The 14,917-nt window shown below is 40.2% G+C and overlaps 1 protein-coding gene across 6 annotated transcripts in view; it reads right to left on the minus strand.

The window, feature by feature from the left end:
- Window positions 1–14,917, minus strand: part of atrnl1a (attractin-like 1a) — a 259,623-nt gene that overhangs the window by 86,537 nt on the left and 158,169 nt on the right. For 5 of the 6 annotated variants that reach the window (XM_044214108.1, XM_044214113.1, XM_044214109.1 and 2 more), the window contains one exon: window positions 10,917–10,995. In XM_044214108.1, coding sequence (XP_044070043.1) covers window positions 10,917–10,995 — 79 coding nt within the window. Of the gene's footprint in view, window positions 1–9,126; window positions 9,208–10,916; window positions 10,996–14,917 lie in introns of those variants that run through there. The other variant, XM_044214112.1, reaches the window with a different exon arrangement.

Below are 14,917 nucleotides of genomic sequence, written 5' to 3' on the forward strand. Positions count from 1 at the left end.
ATTCTGACCAAGCCACACAACACTATTCCAGCCATGATTTGTGTGTCAGGTAACGTTCACAATATGCTGTTGTTGTGATGTTAGCTATAGCAGCAGGAGAGTTGTGAGCGTCGCTGTCTGGAGCTGCTGTGCTGGCTCTGGGAAACCGTCTCGTCCTCTCTGGCTGTTAGCTTCGCAGCAGCAACTGTAGGGACAGTTTGCTAACCCGCAACAAAGCTAACGTTAGTAACATTACTTGCTGTGTCGTTGTTCGCTCTATATCATGGTATTGGATTTCTCCAGAATCGCTTACCCCACCATTAATAACGCAGACTAAATCTTTTACAATATGTTTGGTTAAAGTGTCAAACTGTCATTTTCAGTATGCACAAGAACATACAATACACAACACAAAAACAGTGATTCTAATATCAATTGTCTGCCCATACAGACATGCAAGCACACACAAACAGTCAGTGGAGTAAAGGTCCAGGAGTCAAATCACTGGTTCAGGTGTGGAGTTATTAATAAAAGCTAGACTACCTATTCCCACCTTGAGTCAACATCGGCCATCAGTCACACTGACAAGCCTGAGCAGATTTCTAGGATAGCAGTAGAAACAAAGAGACAGGAAAACAGAAAGAGAGATGGTTGAGGGTAGTGAAAAAGGAGGGGAGGGAGGGAGATATATTATTACAGACGGCTGGCCTGCGGCACTTCCCGGTAAAAATCCTAAATGGAACAGACAGACAAACACAACCGTATAAAACCATCTCAACCACCATATGGCTTCAGGGAGATGTCCTTGCTGTGTCCCTCACAACTCTCCCCCCCTCTGTGTCTCTTCATTCCTCTCTCCACAACCAAACCCCCTCCTGTCTCTCTCATTTCGGTGCTTTTGAAGTTTGCTGGTGGCAGTGTGGTGCTGCTGAATTCCTCTCTGAACACCGGTACCTTCAAGCTAATCTGGATCTCTGATGGTGACAGCGGTCACCTGGGCCGCGCTGATAGCAGCGAAGCATCATTAACATTTACCGTATCTCATGTTTTTAAATTTTGGATTCTCAACGAGAGGGTAAACAGAACTTAAAAAATTCCACTGAGGAGACAATTTCATCGCTGTCAGCCTGTTTGTTATGTTTGTTACACATAATACTGTATACATTAACTCCATATGATGTCAGAAAATACTTTCTATGCAACACACACGTACATACACTACAGTTAAAGATACAGAGAAAACTGTTCTGCATACAAGTTTAGGAAGAAGTTTTATGCAAAATCCAAACCGTCCAGTGCTTTTCTAATTCTTCATAACTGCCTTATTGTGTGTGAGAGTGTGTGTGTGTGTGTGATCATCCTGATTACTTTTCATGATTACTTTTCTTTGATCACAAGTTTTTGGAAACAAAAATTATTTGCTCACAATCACAACATTAACAGATTTATGTTTAGCAGATACGTCCTGGACAGGTTGCCAGAGTGAATATAGACTTAAGGGCATTTATTAGTTTCCACTTCATCTAATCTGTATGTCTTTGGATTGTTGGAGAAAACCCCTGTAGACACTTGGACAGCAAGCAAAGGCCAAACAGTACCTGCGTCAAGCTTTCCAATATTATCTAAACTTAACTCATCATAGGCACACTTTCCCAATGGAGTTAAAAAATGCAACAAAATGCACACAATATCGTTTTTTTATGCAGCACCTCATGATCAGTGATCTGTTTATAAAATGAATTTAAAGGTCAAACGTTTCTTTGACATCTCAATACTGAAAATGACAGGAGGTTATTCTGTTACATAACATATAACCCTACTACATACTGCAACTGCTTGCTCAAAAACACTTGGGTCAGTGCCTCTATTTTGGGACTGATTACAGGCAACCAATCATATTTCTCACACTAAGTCAAGCCAGCATCCATCTTGTTAAGTGTGCATAGTTTTACTTAAAATTATATGATGTGCTGTTGAATGTACCCACTTTCTGCTGAAGACAATTTATTGACTCTTATTTCTGTTTATATGTTTTGCATCATTGGTCCAGACCTCTGACTATATGTAAAACTCATTGTGGAAAAATGTACCCCTGGTATATACTATATGGTGTACTGTATATACTGTATGTTTGTACAGTGGCAGGTTGGCCAGCTTGTTAGTGTAACTGTAGAGAAGACTAGTCTCTATGGTCGGAGGTTAAAGCACAGCTTGTTGTGGTGTGTGTGTGTGTGTGTGTGTGTGTTTGTGTATACGCGCATGCATGAGTGTGTTCCTGTCTCATTCCTTTGATTTGTTTACACAGAGGCCATCCACAGACACCCAGCCATGCTTGGCTACATTAAACCTCTTCTATTAATCTGTCACCTTGATTAATGCCAGCTAAATAAGGGACACACAAACACATACATACTGCACAGCATCAACACACACACACACACACACACACACACACACACACACACACAGAAACACACATGTACAAGTGCTTTGGCATTCACTGGTCCAGACATGCTAATCTCTCCAACTGCAGATTGGAGTGTGTGGTAGCCAAGGACTGAACAATCGGAGCACATCACCACCTCTGCAGAACTCGGGAAATCTAACAGTTTTATCACAAGAAAAGGAAAGAAAAGCCTTTATTTTGAAAATGAAAAGCTACTGAATTAGCATAATCATATTGTAAGCTTCTTTGTTTAAAATTTAGTTTGCTTTTTGTATCTATGTCCAATACTGCCTACTTGCTGCCCTAATAGGTGGATTTTGGTTCAAGAACTCGATAATTGACAAAATATTTCATTAAAATTAGCTTAAGCACCTTTACTCATCATCTAGCAGTTGAAATTAGACTGTAAGAGACCTCAGGAAACCATTTACAGCAGCATAATTAGCTCCACAAGCCAGTTTATTGGATGCAGTGCAGGGCTTACAAGTTCTAAACAAACAAAACAGCCTTAAAACCTAAATTTTAATCAAGCTCTCTTCATTATGCTGCAAATTCTCACCCTCCTGTAATTCAGAGTGGAGTATCTCACAGTGTAATTCCTTAATGAGTGTAGGGGAAAATGACACAATATGTTAATTTCCTCATGTAAGAGGAGTGCAAACGTATAATTTAAGAAAATGAATGTGAGGGGGAGCTGCTGTAATAACAGTGAAGACAGAGGTCAGGAGGCGCTGTCAGCTAGCAGCAAACTTTTCCACATCAGTGTAATCTGCTCAGAGTGAAGCCTGTCTGAGTCTTCAGGAGGGCGAGGCTGAAGTTGGAAGCGCTGCAAAGTACTGAAAAGTCTTTAGGACAACTTATCGATGAAGAAGTGTGGCAACATCTGTCTGTGATGTGAATTAAAAAAATGCTCCGGCAAGCAGATGAATAAGCAAACTGAGAGAAAAAGCTTTATAGAGAGACAGATGGACAGGAAGTGCAGAGAGGTTTTAGTGTGTTTATCATCAGTGAGGCAGTGAATAAGAAGAACATGGGAGCCATTAACTTATTTAGAAGTATTGCTCATGGATTCAAATGATTAATTATTAAATATTGCTCATATTTTGTCTTTACAATTCTGTGGTTTTCTATGCAATAATATTTTCAGTTGTATTTTTATATGCATGTTTCTTTCCGTCATTATTGTTTTCTTTTATTTATCTGATTGTATTTTTAACGTCTAAGGGCTTTGGTCAAAAATGTTTGTGCTTTTTAAATGTGCTCTATAAATACATTCGACTTGACTTAAATGTGTTTCACTGGACATTCATGTCCATGTTTGGCCGCGTTAAAGGCCTGATTGTTGTTTTTTTGGACGATATTCATTTGAGCTCAATACATATATCAAGAGTTTGTCTTAATGCAAAAAAAAATCAACATATTTTGTTGTTAAACTGATCGTATTTGAAACTACAGCCCTTTTTTACTGCTGCATCTATGAACACAACAAATGTAAATATATATATATATATATATATATATATATATATATATATATATATATATAAACAGCATCAGAAAACATCAACGAGCCACTTATCAGCTGAAAATCTCATTTTAAGCTGAAGCAGAAGCAGAAGTGTACTGAAGGGTGTGTCAGTACAACGCGACATCACTGTTGGGTGTGGTTACAGGTGAAACAATATTAACCCAACCGCTGGGTGGTCAGAGGTGAAACAGGCTTGAAACTTTCAACCAGAGAGGGCAGCAAAACACTGCTTTTCAGCTTGGCGTTAACTTAGGCTTTTAAGACCTGTCAGTCATTGTGATAGCAGACTTCAATCCCGCATTTTGATTTCAGTGGTTACAAGTGAGTATTGGCCCATAAGGTCAAAACATATACAACAGCCAAGGCACAATAATCAAGGACATATGATCCAGCAATTATAACGACACATACACATGTGTGTTGTGATATTAAATTTGGTTTACACCAGACTGACTGTAGCTTTAAGCTTTAGTAGTGTAGGTACTGTTGGTCTACTATACAAATATTCTCACAGATTTATAAAACAAGGCTCTGCTTTGCTGAAAAGGCCAGAAAAAGTTGTGTTTTAAGTTTTAATTAGTTATTTGATATGACAGATTCATGGTAGGAGAGAGGAGAATGATGAATGATGTATGTGAAAAAGTCAACAGGGAGGAGAGGACCTCAATCTTGTCCTTCTGGCTGGCTGTCTTTCTAGCTTTTCATTTGTCTTTTGACTTATTTATCCAGTCGAGAGGCAATATTAGCTGTGTTGGATTTCAAAATGCAACCCCACACACAGTCTTCAGAGGGGCAACCCTATTAGTGAAAACCAGAGACATCTTGCGCAGCCTGTCTCTGCGCATCAGCATTAGAATTTCAAAGTAGCTTTTGATTGTTTGATCTCATATCCAAAAATGATTGTTGGTTATAAAAAGGAGTGCGAGAAAAAGCAATTAACATAAAGCTGTGGTTCTATTAATACCCAGTTCTCTCTGTAGTCTTGTGGCTGGTTGTGTTCCATAATTAACAGTGAAGAGATCCCATTTTCACCTTCTGCTGTGGTTCCCCCACTAGACCAGCTCTCTGAAGAGCAGAGAGGAGCGGGAGCAGCGAACAGATGATACATCACACTACGCACTGCAGAAAAACTAGAAAGAGCTACTTTATTTCCTAATATTACAACCTGACAGAATGTACACTGACACTTTTAGAATTATGATGCGTCAGCACAAAGATGATCTTTAGTTAAAGGCAGCTGTAACAGTTTATAACCCTGATGATTTGAACAGGTGGATCATATCATTAAGTTGTGCTGCAGATCTGGCTGCTCAGTCTAAAGGTGAAAGAACCTTTGTATAAAGCGACTTTGCCTCTAAACTGTGAAACACACCACATGCCAGTGTGATTGCAGTGTGAAGGTTTTATATTGCGTCTCAAAACGAATTCTCTTTAGCCTTGCCTTTGTAGCAGCTGCAGTCACATCTATTGTTGCTGAGTGGGAAAAGCCGTTCACATCTATCCTGGTTCCAGACCTCTGAATCACTGCCCTATCCCACATTGTGCTTAATGTGACCCTATAGCCACACAAGAACGGAACTATTGGACGATTCTGTCAAACCCCAGATTACATCCAATGCCAATGTTTTTAAAATTCCAATATGAACATAATTCCTAAGACGGGGGAAGGATAGACTGACTCATTATGGTTGTTCCCGTGTTGGAGAAACGGAAAAACAACTGAGCCAAAAAAGAACTACAGAAATGTCAACAAACCAGTGACAAAATGACTGGAGAGCCACCATCACTGGCAGTTTCATCTGAATAAAATCCAAAGTCAACACCAATACAAATGAGTTAAAAAAAGAAGCCATACATTCTTATATCTGGTTTCACCTGTTAATGTCATAGTTAGCCACATCTCTCTCCCTATCCTTGTGTGCTCTCCTCTCCCTGTGTTCCTTGTCAGTCCTCTGTTCGTCGCTCTGTGTGTGTGTGTGTGTGTGTATACACACTGGTCTGGCACCCTGGTTCTCCCTCCTGCTGCTGATCACCGGCACACCTGACGTTCATCATCCAATCAGTCTCCACAGTCTACCTGGCTCTACCTTACAACCAGCACCAGATCGTCTCTGTACTCCCATACGATACCTTCGCCACGGCTCCCATCTCGACCAAAGTTAAGTTTGTTGTTATCTCTTGTGTAATCTCGTCTGTCTCTGCCACAGAGTCATTCCCTGCCGGTGATCGCAGCCACCGTGTCCTCTCTGATCTCTGCAAAGCTGCTTTCCTGTTCTGCCTGCCACGCTACACGAGCCATATCCAGAAGCCCCGCTCACCGCCTCCGCCCTCTGAGCCCAGTCGATTCTCCATGGACTGTGTTGGCAAACTTCAATACGGGCTACAGCGGACTACACCTGATTCGCCCGCTCATCGACCAGTGACTGTTTGCCATATTTACAATAAAGACTGTTAAAAACTATAATCCAGTTCTCCACCTCGCTGTGTTCTGCTTTTGGGTCCTTAGATCGTGAACTACTACAAATATGTAACGTAATAAATACAGCACATTTAGGCTAATGTCCATTTATCACCTGACTACAAAGCTAGCAATGTGGGTAATCAATGCAACAATACCTGAACACTCCAAAGTCTGCAAAATGTGAGGTTTTCCTGCTCTTCCCATTTTACCGACATAGCCGTGCATGCAGCAGAAACGTCTGAATGAATTCAAAATGCTAACTCAGTGCTTGATACAGGTTGTACCTGTATTTGAATTTCAAAATAGTTTAAAGGTTTTTAAATGGTGGTTAACGTTGTGAAAAGGTTGCAGTTTGGTTGGGTTTAGGCAACAAAACTACTTGGTTAGGTTTAGGAAAAGTTCATGTTTGGGTTAAAATAAGTATATTTTAAGTAACTTACGTAAGTGACGTGATGCGACACGGGACACGAAGCCCGTTCTCTTGGGTGAAAGTCCTGTGTTTGTTTGAACCATCCATCCACCCCAACAGCCTCCATACGCTGACTGCTCTAGTCATAATTTCAACAGCCACTAGAGGTCGCCGCCTAACAAACGTAAATATGGGTTGTAATAAGCTGCTTGCACAGACGACTGATAAGGCCGTTTTTCTGGTGACGGGCTGATATTACAATAACTATATCTAATGTAAATCTGGCTGTATTGACCATCTCTCCCCCGAGCCCCTAAAGTACCTGACAACTGCAGTTTATCTCCATAATAATCAGGCCTGCACTAAATATATCAACATAAGGAGATGATAAAAACACAGCATTCAGCTCCATTGATTAGCATTGTTAATTTCTCGCTCCGTGGTGCAGGGTAAGTGAGGCTGGCTGTGAGAAGCTGCAGAGCTCACTGGGACCGATAACAAAGTTCTGTTACAAGGAAGCAATGAAGCTAGGAAAAAAAAGGCTCTTTATCTCTGTATGTGTCTGACTCTCTCACTGTATGGTACAGTGGTAAATAGAGGTCTGGGTAAACTATAAGCTTCAGTTGCTTTATCTTCTACAGGCAAACAACAACCAATAGAAACTATTTTAAAATGATGAAAAGTAATGATTTGTTTGCCCCTTGCCTCAACAAGTCTTCATACGTATGTCATTTTCTTCAAAAATGACATGCGTTTTCTGATCTGCCACCTCTATGGTGAAGGTCTGGTTAAGTTCAGGAAATATTGCCTTTTGTGGTTAAAAGAAACCAATGTTCCGTGCCTGTTTGAGATGGGACTGGTCTTTGGTGTCGAGGTCACCCAATTTTTATATACAACCATCCACCCCACCTCCCTAAAGCGCTCTACACATGATCAGCAGTGAGTTTAGCTCACTGTAAGGTGGGGTATTCAGCACAGTGAAAAGGTGAGGTGTAGCTTAGGTTTTCATCATCACTGTGCCCCAGATAGCAGGAAAATTGCTATTGTTGAATATCTACCCAAAAAGGACCTGACGGCCCCCTCTAACTGCTGACATTCCTCCTGGCTACCTGCGAAGATTGTGGTATGATTTTAAGGTGCTTTCGTACAATTATAGGAACTGAAACAAAGAAAATTGCCTTTTGTCGGAGACAGCGGTCATCTCGTTGGTTGCCCGTGGAAAGGTCACCACCAAACAAGGTCAGAGAAGAAACTGATTGACCTTTGAGTTCAGCACTGAGGTGTAAACTCCAAGGCAGATTTGGCGCCTTCAGTCTCTCCATCGGAAAATAATGTTGCATGTTAAGCACTTCTGCCGCTGATTATATGTAGGGCCTCAGATGTTTTTGCAGCAGTATAATGGCAAGAGGTTATCAGAAAAATGTAAACAGGTTGTTTTAAGCATTAGAGCACAAGGCCAGTGCTGTCGCTTTTCTGATGAGGATGCTCTCCATTGTTAGGTGGGTTTTACCGTCCAGTGTTTCCTACAGCAGCTGTCTGTCTTCACATCTACACCTTCAGCCTGTCCATCTCTACATCTTTATCTACAAAAGTTCATCAAGTTACAGCTAAGTATTGCATTGTGGTGACAGTTACAGATGACAAGCCCCATAAAAACCAAATGTTTTCTGAAGGAAAATATTTTTGAAGCAACTGTGAACCACCTCCTCCTTGTCCCTCTTTTCTAATTCCTATATTTTTATCCTCTTGTTTCACAGCCAGAAGCTAAAACTGGTTTTAATTCCCATGCAGCCAGGAGCAAAGCTTGTGTGAATAGAAACATCAGTATAAGACACAATGACATCAGACTTTGTAATAGGAAAAATCTGACATTTTGAACATTTGTCTGCTTTTTGCCCGCAACAGGCAATGTTCCTGTTATAATGAAAGGGCTTCTCTGCTGACACTTGGCCCGTTAACATAGTTTGCATTGTGGCTCACTTGCTTACAGCAGTTGGATTCAGTGATGACATTTTTAGGGTAGCTTAAAGGACAAATCCAGGAAGAGTTTCCTGCAATGTAACAACTGACCGGTGAAGAAAATGAACAAAGTACATATTTGAAATGTCATGGTCTCCCTCTAAGGTTGGCCGAGTACCATTACTCAGTAAAGTCTATTAAATGTTTGTCTTTTTTTCTTTTTTCAGCCACTGCTTGAGCTGCCCTCAAGTGAAAGATCACACTTCCTTTGTGTCATTCTAGATTAATTAATTATCAGATGAAAAAAAGTAATTGATTTCATTTCAAATGTGTCATTTTCAAAAAGTGAAGTTTAATCGTCAGTTCCTACAGTGATGATGCTTCCCTCGAAGGCAGAGGTTTCCATTTATTAGATCCTCCGTTATCTAAAGGGGGGAAAAACAGCCCTCAGGACGAAAGAGGAAGAGACTGACAGAGAGAAAGACAGAGAGCCGGAGAAATAGCAGGAAGTCTGGGTAAATACAACCAACAGTGCAGTAAATGCAGCATTGCGGTTCTGCTGTGATATGAGACTGGCTCTCATAAATATTGGAGCTGAATGTCGGCCAGCCTGCCAGCAGCCAGTACACTGCTCCACACACTGGGGAAACAAGGCTAAACAAACACCCTGCTAGTCCTGCTAAACACACATCACAGTGCAGGTATCAATCACCACACTGGAAACATGCAACGTATAACATGCTCACCTGAGACTGAAACACAACGGTAAAGTTGTGGGACGTAAAACCAAAACAATAGGACGCTAAAAAACTCCGTAGTGCCAAGGGGAACTGCAGAGTCTAATTCATTCTCTGTGGGTTTGTCACTATGAGCAACTCTTTACACCTGGTCATTTAATCATTGTTCCAAAACCAGAATCTAAAACCTCACAACTTAAGTAAAAGTGTTAGTTTAGTAGTTAGCAAAAATATAGCTATTTATCTCGTTATTTTGATTGAACACTTGAGTTTAGTAGTTTAACAACAAAAACACAAACTTTTGGATGCGTGGCAACAGACAATGCAGATAAAAGTCAGTCTAAAGCAATCTGCTTCATCTGCAATCTACATGTTTTTCAAGTAAAAATGTAAAAAACTAAATCAATGAGGTTCTATGTACTATTTTCTTGATTTTGTATTTTTTTATACATACCAGGCAGTGAAAACAAGTCACAGTGACAAAAAAAACAAACAGAAAAGTTGACACCACTTAAAAAAATTACAAATTCTCTTAATTGAAGACGATTCTTTTTGAAAGACCATTAAAGTAACGTAATGTACCAATATTTAAATACTGAAACTGAACTTGCACATGAAAGCATCAGCGTTTTCTGCATAATGGCAGAAGAGCAGTGGCAGGAGGGGGACCAGAAACCAACAAGTGTATTTATGCACAATAGCTCCCCATGGAACGTGTGTGTGTGGATTACACCAATAAAAACAGACTATTATCATCGCTGCTCATAAGCAACACTGATTCCTCCCTGATGACTCCAACACAAAACACTGAAAAAAAATGTATAAAAACATTACAGAAGTGAGAAAGAGATGATGGGTTATTAGTGAAAAGAGATCCAAAACAAGTCAAACAGTGGAGCTGCTGAACTGATTTGGGGTGTAAATTGTATTTTTGTGTGTTTGTGTGAGTGTGCGTATGGGAGGGGTCAGGAGTAAACATGAAATGATGCGGCATCTGTTGAGGCTTTAAGTGATATATCACTCCATTCCACTTCGTTTAGCATCACTTCGTCTGAGTTAATTGGTTCATGAGGAGCACTAATTAAGGGGGATGGCCTTGTTTATCATCACGGCGACGCTCGTTAAGCGGAGAGATCTTTTTTTCTTTCAGGACTGGTGACATTAACCCACCCTTCACAACTGTGGGTGGGGGATGCGTCAGTTATATTTACTTTAGTCTTCGATGTGGCAGCTGCATCTAACAGCTTATGTGTAGCAGAGTGCACACACAGCTTGACAACACTGCACATGCGCTGGTAACAAACATATTATACTGTATACACATATTGTAACATACTGAGACATGACAACACATATTATACACACACAACCGTACACAAGATAATGATTTGTCCTACCTCTCTACGTCTTGAGGCCCAGCAGGTCTGTTTGACTTTCCAAACCACAGCAGCGACCAGTAACAGAGACAGGAAACAGCTGGAGAGAGGAGAGGGACACAGGTCATAGACAATCAATCAATCAATCAAAAAAATCAGTGATTTCTTAGTAGTGCATGAACAAAAGTCGTCAAAAAATAGTAAGATAAAGAATGAGATAGTACAACGACCTGACCTAGTGGTGGTTGAAGCAGCAGCAGTCCTTTATTGTTGGGACTCTGACGATACCTAGTCCAATCCAATACTTATATTTAACATTAAATACAGTATGTTTCTGACACATTGAAATAACAGCTGTAGCCTCCTAAATCTGACATACCTTATTTTTCACAAGCTACTTTATTCAAATAGCCTACTGAAGGTCCTGATTCAAAACGAAAAGCTTAAATTATTAATATGATATGAACGAAAGTTTAACTGGGAGAATGTGACTAAAATTGATGCGAAGTGATCTGTTGCAGAGAAGTATGTTTGAGTTGGTGGAACTGCAGAAACACTCGATTGTGCAGTGGTGTTACAGAGTTGAGCTTCTTCCCTCACAAACAATCTTTGTCCAAGTACAGACACCAGCTGCAAAGAGCAATTTAAACAGACACATTTCATTTTTGTTCCAAGTTAATCATGGAATTACCATTCATTAATGACAGATGACATGAAACTGCCACCAACGACGTTTGTGAAACAGTGAAAGCGACGGTTAGCGACAGCTAACCATGAGAAGCTGCTAGCAGAATGTTTTGCTTTTTGCTAATAAGAAACAGAGAGGAGAGATAACAGATTTCTTGGCGTTGAAACTATCAAATCTGTGTATTTTGCCAACCTCTTTCCTGAACTCAAAGTCAGTTGCACCGCTGCGCCTACATTTTCTTTTTTCACATTCACAAGCCTCTAATTTTCCCTTGGGTATGCAGTAAAATGCTGCTCTGTAGAGCCTTGCTATCGTGAAGGAGAGCAGCATTGCAACACTAGCAAGCTGAGGCGGACAGAACAGTTCAGTTCAGTAAAGAAAGGATCAGAACTGGATCAGCTTTATTTTAGCCGATACTGAGACATTAAAATATGCCCAGATTGGCCCAGATACGATCCTTAGGTGATATCAGTCGCTCTTCCTATGAATACTCTTCTAATGCCAATGTCAATAAAAGTTCCTTGCTCAAAGTATACTGTTATGGTTGAGTGCACGTTCCTTACCAGTGAATCGGTCCGTACCATTCTATGTACTTAATCTGTGCCTCAGAAGCATTGCATGGATAGCTGGAAATGTTATCCACCCAAGACATCATGACAATTTTAAACTAATCAGACAACAGTGTTTTTCCTCTTGTACTTTAAGCCTCAGTGGACACGGTGCAGCAAGCAAGAGTCCAAATCAGACCAGATGCCAACAAATCACCTCCAAGTTCTAGACACTCACTACTTCTAGACATATTCAACCTTTTAAGGGGGCACAAGTCAAAAAGGTTAGGAGCCACACTGTGCAATTTCTCCAACATTATATAATTCTACTCAGGGTCTAGTATCTGCAGATAACAATTTAAATAACAATGCATTTCATGCTTGTAGCAGTCTTTGTAGTTGCCCTTAAAAACACCTTCAAGTGCAAAAAGAAAAAGAAAATAATCACACAACCACAATACAATCATAGAGCAGTATCTTCACACTAATTTACTGCCCTCAAGCTCCACTTTTCGGAGAGGAAAGACGACAAGGGAGAGAAAAATTCTTGGGAAATTTGTGGCGAGATACAAAACCGCAGTGACCACAGGCAGCTGGGGATTTTAGGACAGCAAAGGGCAGCAAGAGGTCAACGAGCGACATGATGCTCTCTAACAAAGAACAAGGTCTCATGTACACACAGATGCACACACACACACATACATACATACACACACACACACTCAGCCTTAAAGTTCAATGTCTGGAGGGCAAAGTTATCTGGCCAAACACAAAGCTCCTCTCTCAACCAGAACTTCTGACAAGAACTCAAAACAAGCGCACCCAAAGACTTAACAGGAAGGCCCTGAGAAACTGCTGAGGACAGCATCTCCGAAACAATCCTCTTCTTCATCTATCTGTGTGTGTGTGTGTGTGTGTGTGTGTGATGTGTCCCCCTGTGTCTCTATGTGAGGATGACAGCATTGTAAAGGGTATTAGTTGTGTAATTAGTGTGACATTTTCAGATCCAGTCTGCTGAAAAGGCTGCAGTCATGGCCTCTTCAGTCCACAGCCGACCTCTCAGCTGCATTCAGACACATCACAACCAGGAAATCCCCTCCGGCGATGAAGACAAGATGCTAATTGCTGCTGCTGGACGAAAACCATCCGGTTTTTACAAGATGTATGAAAAGTTTTCATCCAATAGACCTGAAAACGCCCTGACAAGGTGGGTATGTACACTTTACAGAGATGATTCAACCCTGTATGACCTTTACCAGAACTGACCATAATGTCTCCTAGTAGTACTGTATAAAACAAACACACAGAGAGGTCACGAGGGGGGTTTCAGTTTCTGGTCAAGGCACTTAATGTCCATCCTTGTGCTCAGGTTTCTGAATTGGTCTGCAGTACTGTTACTGTACAGTCAAAATAGCTAAGTTGAAAACTAGTTACACATCACTTTGCATTCTTACATACATTCTTTTGTAAAAAGATTTTTCCATCACCTGCTATAACACCTTGATTTGGTTTGATCAGGTTTTTATGATTCTATACTCTACAGAACAAAAAAATAGAGCCAAACTGATAAATCGACCTATAAAAAATTAACTAAATATGATCTAAATATATTGGCAGGGCTAATGTAACCAGCTCTATACACATATATATTAACATCAATATGCAGTGCAGAAATTGCAGTAAAGTCCAGCAATAAATGTTTTATAGGCTGGATTTGTATGATAATTTTATCTTTATTTTTCTTATATCTTTATTTTGTAAATATTCTTTGTTTTTAGTTCTGGTTGTTATATATTGTCATGTTATACATAGTGTATATAGTTTACCAGTGAAGTTCAAAATGTAGTTATATTCTTATCTATATCTTATATTTGATGTTCAAATATCCTGGCTCAGTACATACTATATTTATAAACCATTTTTACAAACAGCACATCAGCAATAAAAATATCAACCAATACTTTGTCTTATTTTCATTATTCTCACATATTGACATCAAAAATCCAGTATTGGCTGCACTCTGTCGTTGCTGAATAAGTGCATATTTTTTGCAAACATCTTAAAACTCACTTGTCATCTCTGGTGTTTTTTTAATCTTAAATGTTTTGAAAAGTAAAAGTTTATACTATCACGCCATAAGCGGTTATCTAAGGTAGTTGTCCGAGGTCAACAGCTGGATATTAGAGACTGTCCTCCCACCAAAAACGACAGCATCCGTTTTCTGTGCCCCAAACCAACATATGTTTATGTTCAAGTGACAAAGCCCCTCTAGCTGCTGTAGGGATTATAACGGGAGCAAAGAAGAAATAAAGGTGACGTTATTATAGAGCAACAAACTCCACACGCGAGGAGGAGGTCGGGGTGGATGGATGGGACAACAGACAGACACACGGGAGGAAGCTCTTCAATTCCCCTATTATTGTTACCATGACGATGATGGTCCCCAAACATTAGTGAAGTGCCATTTTAACCTAAATCACGATGTTTTCCTAACCTTAAAAGTGTGTCTTTAAACTCAAACCATGATCATTCCTTAAATCCAACCAAGTTGTTTTTGTGCTTAAACCTAACCAAACCATAACCACGTCATTGTCACATCGTAAAGCATTTTTATTTTTCAAAAGTGATTTGTAACGGCTTTGGAAGGTAGAGAGAAATCATGTCGTCCTGTTGATAGCGGCATCAGATCTAAAAAATGCTTCTGTGTGTCGTACTAGAGGGCTTGGACAAGCAACATATTTTGTTGTTTAATTTGGAGGACTTGAGGGCTATAATGGGCAGCCAAA

Source organism: Siniperca chuatsi, linkage group LG11, assembly GCF_020085105.1.
Source record: "Siniperca chuatsi isolate FFG_IHB_CAS linkage group LG11, ASM2008510v1, whole genome shotgun sequence".
Taxonomy (NCBI): domain Eukaryota; kingdom Metazoa; phylum Chordata; class Actinopteri; order Centrarchiformes; family Sinipercidae; genus Siniperca; species Siniperca chuatsi.